Here is an 18,493-nt window from a genome sequence, read left to right as displayed (position 1 = left end):
ACTTTTGTCTCCTATAAATAAAGTTATGATAAAGGTAGGACGCCGACCTGTCTGCCTTGTGAGATCAGCAGGTTTACATGGGCTACCTGGATGCCCTTGGAGATGAGGAATAAAGCACAGGTGGAAAGGGGTCCAGGGAAGGAAATTCCTGCTCTCCCTAAGGCGCAGGCGAGGAGGAAGTGAGGAGAAAGGGAAGAAGGAGGGAATAGGCCACATTTCTTTTCATCTCAGCAGATCCTCACAGTAACTTGTGAGATCAGGACATATACGTCTAAGAATTACACATGCTTCTCCATTCCTGTGATGCTTCACTAAGAATAATGTCTTCCACTTCCATCCAGGTTAATACGAAGGATCTAAAGTCTCCATTTTTTTTAAATAGCTGAATAGTATTCCATGGTATACATATACCACAGCTTGTTCATCCATTCCTGGGTTGGTGGGCATTTAAGGTCATGGGGGTGGGGGAGGAAAAGCAGAGAGAGGGAAGGAAGGAGAGGGGTGGGGCCTTGGTGTGTGCTACACCTTCTGGGGGCAAGACTTGATCGCAAGAGGGACTTTCCCTAACAAATGCAATCAGTGTAACCTGGCTTATTGTACCCTCAATGAATCCCCAACAATAAAAAAGAAAGAAAGAAAGAAAAAGAATTACATATGAAGTTCTCACTCCTGAAAAAGAGCACTCACATAAACAATTACCGCAAACTGGTCTGAGTGGTATGAAAGGCTGAGGAGACGAAGGGGTGCTAGGGGACTGGAGTCACTAGAGTCCTTTGGATACAGCAGTAAGGACTAGTGCGCCCCAGAAGTGGAAAAAGCAGGCAGCTGGCGCGCTCCACCGCGGACGCAGAGCGCTGGGCGGCCGGCTCCTCCAGGGGGCGCCAGCACCGCGCGCCGGGCGACTCTCCGGGCCCCGGCGCCTCTATTGCCAGGCGAGCTGGTCCACACCGCACATGAGTCACCGAGCATTTTCAGAAGAGATGGGGGAAAGAAAGGGGACAAGGAAAGAAGGGGCTGGGACAGGAAGAAGAAAGCATCACTATCCTTATGCTCTAGGCAGTCACAGCCTCCTCCTCCCCGTGCTTCCCCGCTAGCACACCCAGAGACCTACGCACCGGAGCGCACCCCGCCCGGGCGCCCCGGGGCGCACGGTTTTCCCCAGTCCACAGGGCCCCGGCGGCCTGGGCGGTTCTCTGGCTCTCGGACGCATCTCAGAGGGATGGGTGCGGAACGCAGGTCCTTCGCAGCGATTAGAGAGCGCCAGGGAGGACCAGGGGACCCGGCCAGCGGGTCAGCCAGCTAGAGCAGAGACGCAGACTGTCGCGGCAGGAAAACAAAGCAGCACAGAGCTGGAGCAGCGCCCCGCTGACGCCTGGGGGCGCCGCAGCATCCCGGGCCTCTCCCCTCCATGTGGCCTAGGGCTGCATCTGGGGCGCTTCCCAGCAAAACCGCTCTCCTCTTTTGCCCTAATCAGCCCTGGTGCCATGTCGGAGGGTTGACTCATGCCCTTCAGTGTTAAGGAGCTGTCAGGGTGACGTTCTCCATCGCAGTGTGTACTGGCATCACACGGAAGGCTTGGCAAAGTCAAATTTGGGGTGCAGCCACAGCGCTTCCAATGTGTGAGGCCCGAGACGGTCTCCTGGGGTCTCTGAGGGCGCCCGTGGGGTATGCACTCTGGCTGCAGCGACTGACGGAGCGGCGAGGGAGCAGGGCGCTCAGGCGGCTGGACGGCAGGCCATCAGCTCGCGGAGGTTCCTGCGGAAGCCGTCGTCCAGGAAGGCATAGAGGAAGGGGTTGAGGCAGCTGTTGGCGTAGCTGAGACTAGTAATGAAGTAGGAGATAGCGATGACCAGCGGCGTCTGCGGGAGGTCAGTGGTGAGCGCCACCACGGTGCTTAGGTGGTACGGCGTCCAGCAGAGGAGGCACACGGCCAAGATCGCCACCACCAGGAAGGTCACCCGCTTCTTCGCGCGCTCCAGGGCCTTGGCGTGGCTGTCCAGCCTCATGGCGCGCAGCCGACACAGTAGAATGGTGTAGAGGACGCAGATGGTGGACACCGGGATGGCGAAGCCCAGCACGAGCGTGTAGAGACGACTCGCCTGCCACCAGAAGGCCTCAGGCTGGGGGAAGACCAGTACGCACTGGCGCCGGCCCTGCTCGTGGTCGAGCTGGGCGAAGACAGCGAAGGGGAGCACGAGCAGCGTGACAAGCCCCCACACGGCCAGGCTCACCGCGCGCGCCGCGCGGTAGGTGCGGCCAGCCACCCGGCGCGACTGGGCAGTGGCCAGCACCACCAGGTAGCGGTCGGCGCTCATGACGGTGAGGAAGTAGAGGCTGGAGAAGGTGTTGTACTGATCGATGGCCACGATGAGCTTACACATGAGCTCCCCGAAGGGCCACTGCTGCAGCAGGAAGTCGGCGATGTTGATGGGCAGCACCAGCGTGAACAGCTCATCGGCGATGGCCAGGTTGAGGATGAACAAGTTGGTGACCGTCTTCATGCGAGGCGCCCGCAGCAACACGAACAGCACCACCGAGTTGCCCGCCAGTCCCACGGCGCAGATCACAGAGTAGACCACCGGGACGGCCACGGCCAGCGGCAGCGGCAGCGGCTCCAGGCTCGACGCGTTGGGGCAGCCCAGCGCCGGGCCCCGGCACGAGGCGTTAGCGAGCCCAGTCTCCAAGAATGAGGCATTTTGCATCTCCGCAAGGGCAGGGAAGCAGGCGACCCCGCGTCCTCTGCGGCCGCCGGTCGGGGCTCAGGGATCCCGAAGCCTGTGTTGTCGCCGACCCGCGCCTGGACACTTGGCGCTCCAAGCCCTTCTCCGGTTTTTCTGGGGGAGGAACGTTCCCGGCCACCCCACAGCCCACCGCCGCTGAAGACCCACGGGAGCTGGAAAGCGGAATTGAAAGCATGTTAGGCTAGTCGAAGTGTAGCTTTTAGGAGCAGCGCGGTCGGGAGGGTTGGGGAGCGCTGCAGCGCCGCAGATGTGCCCCAAGTGAGCGCTGTCTACTACCTGTTGAAATATGATTTCAACCAGTTGAATACATCAAACGAAATGCTAAAGACAGGACTCCTTTCTTTTTTTTAGGAAAAATGCAAACCCACTTCTACTCCTTTAGGACACCCCTGACCGACTCAGGTCACCCCAACGAACTCCGCGTGGCAAGTGTCTATCCCTCTAGCTTCTGTTCACCCTCGGTAACAGCGACCTCAACAGCAATCTCTACCTTACCTGGCTGGCACAGACCTCTCTCTGCCTTTTCTGGAGCGGTCGGAAGAGCCCGCCGGCTGCAAAGACCCAGCGCCTGCCGGCTGAGTGTCCGCCTGCCTGCGCCCGCCCAGAGCCTGCAGCTCGCGCCCGGGCAGGTCCCTCCCGCGCGCCTGGAAGCGCAGGGATGGCGCAGCGGCTACTGAGCTCCACTGACCCCACCGTAGCGCTCCCGCCCCCAAATAAAAGGGCCTTGAAACTAACCGTGAACAGCATTCCTAAAAAATTAAGGGACTTTTTTCTTCCCTACAGTAGTGCAACTTCACTCCATGTGACGTAATAAAAAGCTCTCCTGTTCAGAATTTAAGAAAAAGAAAGTTAAGACCTTACTGATCTATTTTAAAAGGAAAACAATGCAATTGAGGCTTCTGTTCCATTTTTTAATCACCACACCACAAATGGACTCATGTAATTTGAGATTACACGGACACCAAAATACACAGAAGGAAAAAGTGAATGCAATTTAAAATCCAAATAACCCATTTTCTAATACCCTGGTCTTCATGAAAAGCTGGAAGATTGCCAGTGTCCAATAAATAACAATTTGAAGGACTTCCATGCTTTTTAAAAATATGTGCAAGTACACCTTCTGGGGGTAAGACATGACTGCAAGAGGGACTTTATCTACCAAATGCAATCAGTGTAACCTGGTTTATTGTACCCTCAATGAATCCCCAACAATAAAAAAAAAAATGTGCAAGTAAAAACTTGATTACTAAAGACAGACTATTTATGGAAGTGTTTTCAGGGAGCCGTGACTCAGGCAGGCATTCCCTTTCTCCCACTGCAGCCACAGCGTGGGGTTGTCAAGGGAGGCAGAGCAGGGCAGAGGGGGACTCCAGTGCTGTTACCTCCCTGGACCTTGGCTTCTTTGAGAATTGAGTGAAATAAACAAAATATTGGTTCTTTCCTATTTCTAGTTTTTCCGCCCACCGTTCCTTTGGGGAAGCCAGCAAATTGAAAACACTGAATTAAACTTCCCTTCTATAAGAGCAGGCAAAACCCAAATGAAGTGCATTTCTGACCTATTTTAGAGAAGAGAGTCTGGAATTCTGAGGAGACCTGAAGTAACGGGTGAGAAATGCCTGAAGGGCGAGAAATACAGGATTCTCCCCTTGCCTGTAGAGGATACGTTCCAAGACCCCCGGGAGATGCCCAAAACCTCAAATAGTAGCAAACCCAAGTTTCTCTTCCTCCACTCACAGATGCCTTTTCCATCTAAGTGTCCGGAACCTTTCACTAAGCATTTGCCACACCTTACGGCTGTAAATTTTACATTTTGAGGTGTAGCCCTAAAACCAGCCTGAACTTCTTTTTCTTTCTTCACAAGTTCATATAGAAGATTCATTTTTACTGCACATCTGAACAACCTCAGCATGCTATCTTTTTTTCTTTCCTTATTAGGTCAAGAACTTTTACCTTTTTACTTAAAGGAAAGACTTTATGGTTTCTCTTTGGTCAGGTGCATGCCAGCAACAGCCTACATTGCGGTGAACTGAACTTTAAGTGATTCTGGTGAAGGCTCAGAAAGAAAAGCAGAGCAGTAGGGAAAGCCTCGATCTTCTCAGACAACACTTTCGTAACCCTGAACAGAATACGTAGGAATGTGGACAGTAAAGGCCATTCTGGTGAGGTCTCAGGCAGAAATGAGGAACATGCTGACAACTGAAAGAAAGGGCATCCTTGTTATAAAGTGGCAAAGAACCTGCATGAATTATGTTTATGTCCTAGAGTTTTGTGGCAGGTAGAACTTGTGAGTGATGAAACTAAATATTTGGCTGAGGAAATAGCTGAGCAAAGTATTAAAGAGGCAGTCTGGTCCCCCTTGGTGGCTTATAGTAAAATTGGAGAAGAGAGAAATAATTTAAAGATAGAATTGTTAATAAAAATGGAAGCAAAACTTAAAGACTTGGAAAATTCTCAGCCTATCCATATGGAAAAGAATGAGAAAGCTGGTGCAGAGACAGCACCACAGAGTGTGGCCAAACAGCTATCTGACAAGGGTATTATTCAGTCAGCTAAACAAAAGCCAGGACCTGTGGTCCAAGACAATGGAAAAATGTCCCTGAAGATAACTCAGAAACTAGCAGGGCCAGAGTATAAAAGCTCCAGCAAGTGTAAACATACTCCAGAGAGTCCCCGTTAGAATAATGCCTCAGAAGAGCTATAGGCATAAGGCCTTGCCTTTGCCCAGACTAGTAGAGCAACTGGCATGTGACTCTGAGAGCCAGGATATAACCCAAGCACAGAGAAGCCACAGGGATGTGGGGACAGGTTCAGCATTCCAGTGCGTCCAACAGGTAGCATGTCATGATGAAGAGGATTACTCCCCCAGAGAAACACACTTTGTGAGAACCAATGGAAAGGAGCCTGAGCTCCTGGTATCCATTCCCTATGAATTCATAGCATAATAGGCATATAACATAGCACACAGGGGAATAATTGAACCATGATATTAGGTGCTGGAACTTACTTATTCCCCATGAATTCACAGCATAATAGGTGTACAGTATAGCACACAGGATAATCAACATTCCCCATGTAACAGTGATATAAAGTGCTGGAACCTCTTCCCCATGAATTCATGGTATAATAGTCATGCAATGCTTTGTCACATTCAATGGCAAGGCACCTCCCTCTCTAAGCTACTGGAACCTTTTCCCTATGAATTTATGGCATAATAGATATTAAAAATAATAGCCTACTACTACTGTAAAATGTTTCTGGTCATTCACTAAAAGTATGGTATGATTTTCCCCAAAGAAGTATTAACGCAAATTTTAATAGTGTCCAAAAAAAAGAAAGAAAGAAAAGAAAAGAAATGTGCCTATGCCAATATTTTTTAGCATTCTAATTAAAAAGGGATACTGAATTTTACTGAATGGTTTCTCTGCACCTATTGAGAAGACCATATTTTCTCTGTTCTTGCCTCTGTTGATATGGTCAATTACATTTATGGACTTGTGTATGTTAAACTAGCTTCGTATCCGTGGGATGAAACCTATTTGATCATCATGAATGATTTTTTTAATGTGTAGCTGTCATCTATTGGCTAGGATTTTATTTAGAATTTTTGCATCTGTATTCATTAGTGAAATTGGTCTGAAGTTCTCCTTTTTAGTTGGGTCTTTTTCTGGTTTTGTTATCAGGGTGATGTTTGCTTCATAAAACACATTGGGGAAAGTTCCTTCCTTCTCAATTTTTTGGAATAATTTCTGAAGCAGTGGTATAACCTTTTCTTTGAAGGTTTTATAGAATTCTGGTGTGAAACCATTGGATCAAGGAATTTTGTTGTTGTTGTTGAGAAATATTTTAATATTTCTTTAATCTCAGTTCTTGAAATTGGTCTGTTCAAGAGATCTATTACTTCTCAATTAAGTCTAGGGAGGGGGGTGTGATTCCAGGATTGATCCATTTCCTCCGCATTATCAAATTTCTAGGCATAGAGTTTCTTATAATACTCAGAGGTGATCTCTTGTATGTCTGTGGTATCTGTCATTAGAGATTTGACTTTTCTGCTTCTAGCTAATCTGGCCAAAGGTTTATCAATTTTATTTATTTTTTTTGAAAAACTAACTTTTTGTTTCATTAATTTTCTGAATGATTTTTTTGTTTTCAATTTTATTAATCTCTTACTTAATTTTGGTTGTTTCTTTTCTTCTGCTAGGTTTGGGATTAGATTGTTCTTCTTTCAGTTCCATAAGATGGTTCATGAGTTTGTTGATGAGCTCTCTTTCTGTTTTTCAAATGTAGGTGTCTAATGCAATAAATTACCCTCTTAACACTCTTTTGCTGTATCCCACAGGTTTTGGTAACTTGTGTCTTCATTGTTGTTATGTTTGAGGAATTTATCAATTTCCTCTTTTATCTCTTCCTGAACCAAACTATTATTCAGCATAGGGTTATTTAATTTCCATGTCTTTGTGTGAGGATGAATATTTTTGTTGGAGTTGAGTTCCACCTTTATTGCCTTGTGGTCCGAGAAGATACAAGGTATAATTTCTATTCTTTTAATTTTGTTAAGGTTTGACTTGTGTCCTAGAACATGATCTACTTTGAAATATGTTACATGGGCCCCTAAGAAAAATGTATATTTTTTAGCTTTGGGATGGTGTTTTTCATATTTGTATATTAATCCCATTTGTTCTAGGGTCACATTTAAGTCCTTTGTATCTTTGTTTAGTTTCCGTTTAGAGGCTCTATCCAGTTTCATCAGAGGGGTGTTAAAGTCCATGGCTATTACGGTGTTATGGGATATCATATTGTTCAAATCCATCAAGGTCTGTTTCATAAATCTGGAAGCATTTAAGTTGGGTGCACAAATGTTTAAAATTGAAATGTCTTCTTGTTGTATTGTTCCTTTGAGCAGTATAAAGGGTCTATCTTTGTCTTTCTTAACTTTAGTTGCTTTAAACCTACTTATATCTGAAAATAAGATTGCAACCCCTCCTTTCATCTTTTCCATTTTCTTGAAATACTATTTTCCATCCTTTAACCCTGAGTCTTGATTTGTCCTTCAAGCCTAGGCATGTTTTCTGGAGACAACATGTGGATGGTTTCTGCTTTTTTATCCAATCAGCTAGCCTGGGCTTCTTCAGTGGTGAATTCAATCCATTGACATTTATTGAGAGAATTGATAAGTGTGGTGGAGTTCTATTCATCATATTTTGTGAAAGTTCATTGTGTAGTTTTATCCTTTGTGCCATTATAGGAGTTAAGTTTTGACCTTTAGTTCTGGTTGTTTACTTTGCTCATGGCCCATTGTAATGGTCAGTGTTGAGAAGAGGTCTAAGTGTTTCCTGTAGAGCTGGTTGTATCATGGCAAATTTCCTTGGTGTTTTTATATCCACAAAAGATTTGATTTCTTCATCAATTTTGAAGCTAATTTTAGCAGGATATAGAATTCTGGACTGAAAATTATTTTGTTTAAGAATACTGAAGGTGGATGACCATGCTTTTCTAGCTTGGAAGGTTTCAGTTGAAATGTCTGCTGTCATCCTAATGGGATGCCTCTGTAGGTCAGTTGGTGCTTACTCCTGGCTGATTGCAGATTTTTTTTTTTTCTTCCATCATGACTTTGAACAGATTCATTACAATGTGTTTTGTAGAGGCTCTGTTTGAGTTAAGATGACCTGGTATTTGATATCCATCTGAAGGGAGTATGTCAGGATCTTTAGTAAAACCTGGGAAGTTTTCATTTATGATAGTCTCCAGTGGGGCTTCCATTCCTTTGGACAATCTTCTTCCCCTTCAGAAATCCCTATTATTTGTATTTTTGAATGCTACATGGAGTCTTGTAGTTCTCTAAGTGACTTTATAATTTTTCTCTCTTCTTTTCTGCCTTCTACCTAAGTTAACTCAAAAACTTTATCCTCTAGTCCTGAGGTTCTTTCTCCTCTATGGTCTAACCTATTTTTGATACTTTCCACTGTTTCTTTACATTCCCTGATTGTCTCCTTCATTTCCTTAAGCTCTGCCATATCCTTTCTATATTCTACATATCTTTCATCTGACTTTTCATTCTGTCTTTCCATTTTGTCATCCATTCCTTTTATTGTCTTTAACATCCATATTTTAAATTCCCTTTCTGTAAAATCCATTAATTCTTTATAGGTGGAGTCTTCTGCAGTAGCTGCCACATGGTCCCTGGAGGAGTTGCTCTGTTTTGGTTTTTCATGTTGCCCGAATTTTTCTGTCGGTACTTCTTCATGTCTTCTTTGCACTTGTTCACCTCCTTGTCCTTTTTCCTTCTTGCTTCCTCCTTTGCTTCAAATTACCTTGTCTCAGAGCTTAAGTCAAAAGGAAGAGAAGAGTAAAGCACAAGCAGGGGGAAACAAAAGGAAAAGAAACAAAGAAGAAAAAAGAAGGAAAGAGAAAAAGAAAAAAAGGGAAGGAGGTTAAAGAAAAGAATTGAAGAAAAGTAAAGAATAAGGACAGGAAGAGAGAATGAGAGTGATAGAAAAAATGGTATTGATTGGCACGTTGTCTTTTTCATCCATTAATGATCTGGGAGCTTCAAAAAAATTAGATCACATGAGCTTTAACTGACAATAATGTGAATAACAATAATAATGATAATTATTATGCACATTTGAATTAATTTTCAGTTTGTTGAGGATTAAAGGAAACCAAATATAAAATACTTAGAACGGTACATAATATCATTCTAAATATTATCTATTATTATAAAAGAAACTCTCTCTAATATCCTCTTCTCCCATTTTCACCATATTTATTTTGCTCCAGTCATATTTACCTTCTTTGTGACTTTAAAAATTTAAAACTTATTTTCATCTTGGCAAAGGCCTGGAGGTAGAAATAAATTTACTTATTATTATTCCTCTACCTAGGACTCTCTTCACTCCTATCATCACACGGACTTTTTCCTCTATGGATAATGAGGGCTTTAGAGTCTGTGTGCTCCACTTACTAGCTATACGACCTTGCATAAATTACTTAGCCTTATTGTGTCTCAGGTTTTCCATCCCATAGACTACTTTTAGAAATTAGGATAATAGTGAGTTGAAAATAGTAATTATTCATTACCTGTTTGTTCTTTTTGTTTAATTTTTTATATGAGAAAATATAGAGAGAATAATATTAAATCACTTATCCAGTGTAATCCATTGAGTTGGTATCTTATGCAAAACTGAAAAACATGTCTTCTATTTCCATCAATACCACCATGCCATTTCCTGGGGAAGATTAGATGAAGACTATCTCTGTTTTGCTCAGTTCAAAATACTGAGCACTTTGGAACAGTGCTCAGTAGTAAAGCACTGAAAGCCTAGGGTGGATTTTTACCTTTTCCAATATATTTTATGTCAAATAATGATTTTAGGACACATTCACAAGTCACTACACTAAATGATGTTGTGTAACAATGCTAATAGGAGAACACAGGTAAAATACTTTAAATTCAAAGTCTGATACATAATCCTGCCAAGGCATTAAGGGTTAGAATAAGGGTTCATGTGAAGCAAAGATACAACTGGGAGATGTCTGATTTTGATTTGACATGATGAGAGTTTGGATGTCATCACTGATGTCCTCACAACAACAAAGCTAGACTCTGAAAATCATGAATTCTTTTTAGGTATACCCAAAAACTAAGACTGGAGAGCACGCCATCACTTTAAAGAGTGGATCCTTCGTATTAACCTGGATGGAAGTGGAAGACATTATTCTTAGTAAAGCATCACAAGAATGGAGAAGCATGAATCCTATGTACTCAATTTTGATATGAGGACAATTAATGACAATTAAGGTTATGGGGGAGAGGAAAAGCAGAAAGAGGGAAGGAGGGAGGTGGGTGGGGCCTTGGTGTGTGTCACACTTTATGGGGGCAAGACATGATTGCAAGAGGGACTTTACCCAACAATTGCAATCAGTGTAACCTGGCTTATTGTACCCTCAATGAATCCCCAACAATAAAAAAAAAAAAAAAAAGAGTGGAGAGACAGATAGGGGAGTACAGAGAATATAGCTGACAGGAGCATAGCCACAGCTAAGACCAGCAGCTGGACCTCTTACAGGGCAACTGACCAGTTGCTGAATAATGAGTATGGACTAGATTGAGAGATAAAAACGCTTGAGGCACAGCCTCAGGGACCCTCATGCTTTCATCAATTTTACCATTAGGAATCCAACCAGGTTCTCACTGTATCAGAGAAAAATTTTCTCAGGCTTCCTGCAGGCCAAAGGTAACTATTTTGAAATGCATGCAGAACTTCTGTTCTCCTTAACAAAGACCTACATTCAAGGGAAACTTTTATAAGGCTAACCCATGTGGGGTAAGGGAAATATACAACTCACATTCTTCTAACTGTCATCATTGGGAAAGGGAAATACAACTCCAGCCCTCCAGCCTTATCTTACCTAAGGGGCTAGGGAAAGCAAAGAGGCAGTTGGGAAGGTCACAGGACATGACTACAGGTTCACTAAGGGACAGCAATCTAATCAGAGAATTATAGAAAGCTTCTCTCCCTTACTATCATGTCAGTGGAGCTCCTGTAATGGGAATACAACGGAAAGAATTGCAAGTCTCAGATGTTATTTAAGAAGAGGTCATTAGGAAAACCCAAAGATAACAGAGGAGACAAAAACAAGGACATTAGAAGAAACTTTAGTCTCTGACACCCACAGCTACATCAAATAGTAAGCACAATCAAACTCCTAGCCAGATTAAGCCTAAAACTTTATTAATCAAAATTTCTTTCACCTAATACATTATGTCTGGGTTTTAACAAAACATTATAACACAGGCTAAAAGACAAAACACAGTCTGAAGAGACAAAGCAAGCATCAGAACCAACCTCAAATATGGCAGGTATTTTGGAACTATCAGACTGGAAATTTAATGATAATTAATATGCTAAAATACCTTAATTCATTCTGCTAAAGGCAACTACTATAGATAGGAAGCCAGGTGCAGTGGCTCATGTCTGTTATTCTAGCACTCTGGGAGGCCAAGGTGGGTGATTTGCCTGAGCTCCCAGTTTCAAGACCAGCCTGAGTCAGAGCAAGACCTCATCTCTAAAATTAGCTGAGCGGTGTGGTGGGTGCCTATAGTCTTAGCTACTTGGGAGGCTGAAGTAAGAGAATCACTTGAGCCCAAGAGTTTGAGGATGCTGTGAGCTATGACACAACAGCACTGTACCCAGGGTGACAAAGTAAGACTATGTCTCAAAAAAAAAAAGAAAGAAAAATATATATGGATAGATAAATAGGGTAGCTTAAAGAACAAAAATTTGTTTTTCACAATTTTAAAAGTTAGAAGTCTGAGATCAGGATGCCAGCATGGTTGGGCCCTAAGTAAGGACCCTCCTCCTGATTTGACTTCTTGCTATATTGAGAGATAAAAATATTGCTATATTTTAATATTGTAGAGAAAAAGAGAGAGAGCAACAGACGTAGATGATCTCTCTTTTTCTCTACTTACGAGTATGAGGACACTAATCCATACCCTACTAACCTAATTATCCCATGTCCCCACCTCCTTTCAACATATAAGTTTGGAACAAGGGTACCTACATTCAATCCAGAGTAAGCTCTCATGGACAAAGCAGACAGCATGCAAGAACAGATGAGTAGCGTAAGCAGAGACATGGAAACACTCCCAAAGGAACCACGAGAAATGAAGAATGCTCTGATGGGCTTAGCAACAGACAAGACCTATGAAAAGAATCTATGAATTTAAAGATATGGTAGTAGAAACTTTCCAAAGTAAAATGCAAAGAAAAAAGGGGATTTTACGAATAAAGCAGAATATTCAAGAACTGTAGGACAACCACAAGTACAACCCATCCCTAATGGGAATGCCAAAATTAGAAGAAAGGGAGAAAAGAAGAAATATTTGAAGTACTTTAGGTATAATATCTGGGAATATTCCAGAATTCACAATAAACACTATATCACAGAATTAGAATGCTCAAAAAACACCAACCAAGATAAATACCAAAAAGTTTACAACTACACATACCATATTAGGAAATCAAAAACAAAGAGAAAATTGTAGAAAGCCAGAGGAAAAGAACACCTTGCTTCCAGAGGACCAAGGATAGAGATTACATTGAATTTCTCATCAAGAACCACGCAAACAAGAAGAGTTAATGTATTGAAAGTAAAAAGCCCTTGGTGTGTGTCACACATTATGGGGGCAAGACATGATTGCAAGAGGGACTTTACCTAACAATTGTAATCAGTGTAATCTGACTTATTGTACCCTCAATGAATCCCCAACAATAAAAAAAAAAAAAAGAAAGTAAAAAGCCACCAACCTGGATTTCTCTATCCAACACAATTATCTTCCAAAAAGAAAAGAACAAAACAGACTTTTGTGGACAAACAAAAATTTATGAACTTGTTGCTGGCAGATCTGCCTTACAAGAAATGTTAAAGGGTTTGACTTTGATCTTCTAGATTTAAGGAGTAAAAAATAAAAGAAAGAAAGAAGTGTTAAAGGAAGTTCTTCAATGAGAAGAAAAATAATGTAGGTTAGCAACTTGGATCTTCATAAATTAAAAAAAAAAAAGCATGTTAGAGAAGAAATAAATGAAGGTAAAATAAACTCTTTAGTTTTTCTTATGCTTAATTGATCTAGCAGGTAACTATTTCTTTAAAGCAATGCTAGGAACATTGTATTAGGTGATTATATCTTCCTTAGAAGTAAAGTTTATGACAGAAATGCTATGTAGGACAAGAGTGAGGAATTAGGAATACTTTCTTATAGAGAACATACACCACCCAAGAGGAGGCAGATATAATTGTGATTTGAAAGTGGATTTGGGTTAGTAGGAAATGCACATTCCAAACTTTATGACAATCACTAATTTCTTTTTTAAGAACTATAATTGATATGCTAAGAGGGAAGAGTAGTAAATGGAATTGTATAAAATGTGCAAATAAGACAAAGCAGAAAAAGAGAGGAAAACAAACAAAAAACAGGGACAACATACAAATTTACAAATATGGTAGATATGTACCCAACTGTATCAAAAATCACTTTAAATGTGAATAGTCTAAATACAACAATTAAAAGAAGAAACTGTCAGAGTGGATTAAAAAAATAAGACTTGACTATATGTTGTCTATGGGAAACTCATTTAAATATAGACACAAAAGACAAAGTGTGTAAAGTAGTACAGGGATAGAGAAAATTCTATCATGCTAACACTAACCAAAATCAAGCCGGAATAACTATATTAATTTTAAACAAAGCAGATTTCAGACCAAAGTAAACTCTCAGAGATAGGGGAATTACATAATGACAAAGGGGTCAGTTCTTCAAGAAGACAAAACAATTCTGGATGCATAGGCACCTAACCACAGAGCATCAACATTTGTAAGATTAAAAGAAACGAATAGAACTACAAAAAGAAATAGACAAAGCTACTATTACAGGTGGAAACTTCAGTATCCTGCTTTGTAATGGCCAGGAACAGTAGACAGAAAATCAGTTAAACTCAACAGCACCCTCTACACTAGATCTCATTGACATCTATAGAATACTTCATCCAAAGGAGATACATATTCTCTCGAGCTCACAAGAGATATTCACCAAGGTAGACCACATTCTGGACTCTTAAACATACCTTAACAAATTTAAAATAATAGATAAAACACAAAGTTTTCTCTGAGCCCGCAATGGAATTAAACTAGAAATCAGTAACAGAAACATTGCTGGAAAATCCCAAAATAATTTGAAGGTTAAAAACATACTTTTAAATAACACGAGTCAAAGAAACACTCTCAAGACAAATTTGAAAACATGTCGAATTAAATGAAAATACAGTGTTGTCAAAATGTAGGATGCAGTGAACACAGTGCTGGAGGGACTTTTTCTTGTTACTACACTTGATCTTAGCTGAAAGGCTGAGAAAGGATGAGACTCTTTTTTGTTAATGAAAATATTATTTAACAATGTTGTGCACACACAAGTGTTTATGCTATATCATTGTCTTTTGTGCTTACTATGTATTTCATAAATATTTTTGTACCATTCAATATTTAATAAAATCAGTTAAAAAGAAAAACTGCTTTCTTTAAGTCTTCCAGAAACTTTGATCTTTTCTCATATGTACAAATTTGGAAAGAAAAAAAGTCTAAATCAATAATGTAAATGTCCACCTTAGAAAAGGAGAAAAAAACAGCATATTAAATTCGAAGTGAGCAAACATAAAAGAACTAATAGAAATTAAAACCAAATTCAATGAAATTAAAAACAGAAAAGCAATAGAAAGAAATGATACTAAATCTGTACAACCTCTTCCAGAAAATAGAAGCAATAAAAATACTCCCTAATTCATTCTATGAGATTAGCATTACCCTAATTCCAAAACCAGACAAAGACATTACAAGAAAAGAAAAAAAAAAAAGACCAGTTTCTCTCATGAACATAGATGTAAAAGTCCTCAACAAAATATTAACAAAATGAATTCAATACAGAAAAAGAATAAATTGGAGAACCAATATTACCTGACTTCAAGACTTACTATAAAGCTTCAGTAATCATTAAATAGTATGATATTGGTAAAGGGAATACAAATAGATTAATAGAACAGAAGAGAAAGCTCAGAAATAGACCCACACAAATATAGTCAACTGACCTTTGAGAAAGATAATCGATTCAAGTGAGAAATTATAGGATTTTTAACAAATGATGTTGCAAAAACAGATACCCACGTGCATAGAAAAAAGAATGAAGACACAATCTTTATACTTTTTTTACACTTTTCATTTAAAATAATTCAAAATGAGGTTCAGCGCCTATGACTCAAGCAGCTAAGGCATCAGCCACATATACCTGAGCTGGCAGGTTCAAATCCAGCCCAGGCCCGACAAACAATGACAGCTGCAACCAAAAAATAGGCGTTGTGGTGGGCGCCTGTAGTCCCGGCTACTTGGGAGGCTGAAGCAGGAGATTCTCTTGAGCCCATGAGTTGGAGGTTGCTGTGAGCTGTGATGCCACAGCACTCTACCCAGAGCGACAGCTTGAGGCTCTGTCTCAAAAAAAAAAATAATAATAGTAATTCAACATTATTTGAATTATAGACCTAACCATAAAATGCAAAACTATAAAATTTCTAGAAGAGATAACATAAGAGACAATCTAGGAGACTTTAGGCTTAGCAATGACTTTTTAGATTCATTCCTCAAAGTACAATTTCTAAAGGAAAAAATCAACAAGTTGGATTTAATTAAACTTGAAAACTTACACTCTGTAAAAGACACTGCTAAGAGAATGAAAACACAAGCCACAGAGAAAAAATATTTTCAAAACATACCTTTTGAAGAACTCCTATCCAAAATATATGAAGAAGCTTTAAAACATAACAAAAAAAAATTTAAGAGAGCAAAACCTCTGAACAGAGTCCTTACTGGAGAAGGTATACAATGGTAAGATGCTCAACATGCAGATCTTCAGAAAGTTGTAAAACAAACAATAAGATATAGCAACACATCTGATCTAGTGGCTTAAAAATCCAAAGCATTGACAACATCACATTGCTGGTGAGATGCAAAATGGCACAGTTACTTTGGAAGACAATCTGTCAGTTTCTCACAAATCTAAACACAGTATTATCATACAATCCAGTAATTGTGTTCCAAGATATTTAGCCAAATGAGTTAAAAATTAATGTGTGCACAGAAATCTGTACATGGATATTCATGGCAGCTTCATGCATAATTGCCAAAAGTTGGCAGCAACCAGATGCCCTTCCACAGGTGACTGGATAGACAAACTGAGGTATTTTCATATAATGGATTATTATTCAGAGATAAAAAAGGGGATATCAAGACATGAGCATACCTGGAGGAAACTCAAATGCATCTTGTGTAAGCCAGAAAAAGCTCCATCCTCTGTGATGGATGGAGAATGCCCAACTATGTGACATTTTGGAAAACAAAAGTACAGAGACTGAGAAAACATCAGTAATTACAAGGGGCTCAGGCACAGGAAGCCAAGAGGGATAAATATGCAATGCACAGGAGATGGGCATTACATATTTAGGGCAATGAAACTATTCTATATGGTTCTGTCATTGTGGTATGTAATTTTATATATTTTCCAAAACCTGGAGAACTCTACAGGACAAAATGTAAACCCTCATATAAACTACAGATTTTAGTTAATAATCATGTGTCAATATTGATTCATCAGTTGTAATGAATGTAGACACTTATTCACAATTTGAAGGGAAGGAGAAACACCATGTAGAAGTAGGAGATTGGAGGATAGATGGAAATTCTTTGTATTTTATGCATAATTTTTCGGTTAACCTAAAAATAGTTTAAAGAAATAAAATTCTACTAAAAAGAAAAAAAAATTGAAAGCCTTTACAGAAATCTGTATATGTGATTAAGTTAATGAGTTGCTAAAACACAGTGAACTTAAAATGACCTCCAGGAGAAGGCAGTCCTTGTCATATTTTCACTAATTTTATGGTACTGGAATTATAAGGTAGGCAATAAATTCAAAGAAAAATGTTTTAAATGCACTGACCAATCAAGAATTGTCAAAGTTGATTGCTTTATTATATTCCATTTCAGTGTCAAGTCAGCATTGAGATTAAAATACAAATTATGTTTATGCAGTTTTTACAATTGTAAATTAGGTTTACTCCATTTTTTTTCACGAGAGCCAAAGGAAAGAGAAGCTTGATAAGTAACCAGCTAACCTGAGACTAAAGGTTTCCTTTAAGAAACACATCGGTTATTCTGTGATGGCTGATCTCCTGTGCTCACCGCCAGCTTTATGCTTAGTAGCACCTCCAACCAATAGCCTCAAGGTGAAAGAACTTCTCCATGGTAAGAAAATGACCTTTTTCCAACCTATGCAAATCATTTTCTGCTTTTGCTATTTCTGAGGGATTGGTTCCACATAGATATTCAATGGTGACTATTTCTAATGGTTATAAATCATTTTTACTAATAAAATTTAAGTTGGAGGCTAAAACAGATGAAAGAATCCACTCTTCTGTCAGTTTGTTTATACAGCTTAGAGAGATAAGATGATGAACACAAATTAGTCAAAACAGCACCATCAATATGTCTTCCTCTTGGAACTCTGTGTGCCAGGAGCATCATTAAGGCTGAGTAATTGACAATAAAGGTACTGTCAGCCCCCGAGTGGCAGGACAAAGATGTGTGCGCAGTGTGGCTCTGTTTACACAGATGTTCTTTGGAAGACATTTCAGATTATAAAATCAGTTGCAACATTTATCTGAGTTCATTTTTTTGAAATAAAGCCACTTAGAACTGCATGGTTATTACGATTTAAAAATAAAATGGTTTTGATGACACTAAATAGATGACAGCCCTTTCCAATTTCTGCACATCGTACTGCTGAGAGCTGCACTAAAGGAAAAAATGATCAGAGCAAAGTGGTCATGAGTTTATTAATCAAATCCCAGGGAAAAACCTGCTTCCTCCTTACCATATCAGAAGGCAGATCAGTAGCACACAGACTTGTGTTTAATGGATTTAAATTCTTAAAATATAGTACCTACATGGATGATGCAGCAGCCAACCAAATCACGGCAAATTGTGTGTTAGTACAAATTGGGGGATGAATCAACCACCTATAAGAGATTGGATGCTTCTCTGACTGGACTGACTCATCAGTACTTTGTTCAGTAGAACTTATGCTGTAATATTTAATTTGAATATTGGGTTTCTTATCAATTTTATTTTTTCTTTTATAAATCTAGGGATATTCT

General features: G+C 40.3%; 1 protein-coding gene across 1 annotated transcript; it reads right to left on the bottom strand.

The window, feature by feature from the left end:
* Positions 1–1,449: 1,449 nt before the first annotated feature.
* Positions 1,450–2,702, bottom strand: NPBWR1 (neuropeptides B and W receptor 1). The gene has a single exon (XM_053559561.1). It carries the CDS (start codon positions 2,700–2,702, stop codon positions 1,716–1,718), a length of 987 nt encoding a protein of 328 aa, XP_053415536.1. The 3' UTR covers positions 1,450–1,715.
* Positions 2,703–18,493: the final 15,791 nt, after the last annotated feature.

This window comes from Nycticebus coucang, chromosome 13 (genome assembly GCF_027406575.1).
Source record: "Nycticebus coucang isolate mNycCou1 chromosome 13, mNycCou1.pri, whole genome shotgun sequence".
NCBI lineage: Eukaryota > Metazoa > Chordata > Mammalia > Primates > Lorisidae > Nycticebus > Nycticebus coucang.
The sequence above is the reverse complement of the archived record's forward strand: the minus strand, read 5'-3'. Positions and strand labels throughout refer to the sequence as shown.

Coding starts and splice junctions, on each gene's coding strand:
- NPBWR1 (XM_053559561.1), bottom strand. CDS start 2,702: ATGCAAAATGCCTCATTCTTGGAGACTGGGCTCGCTAACGCCTCGTGC.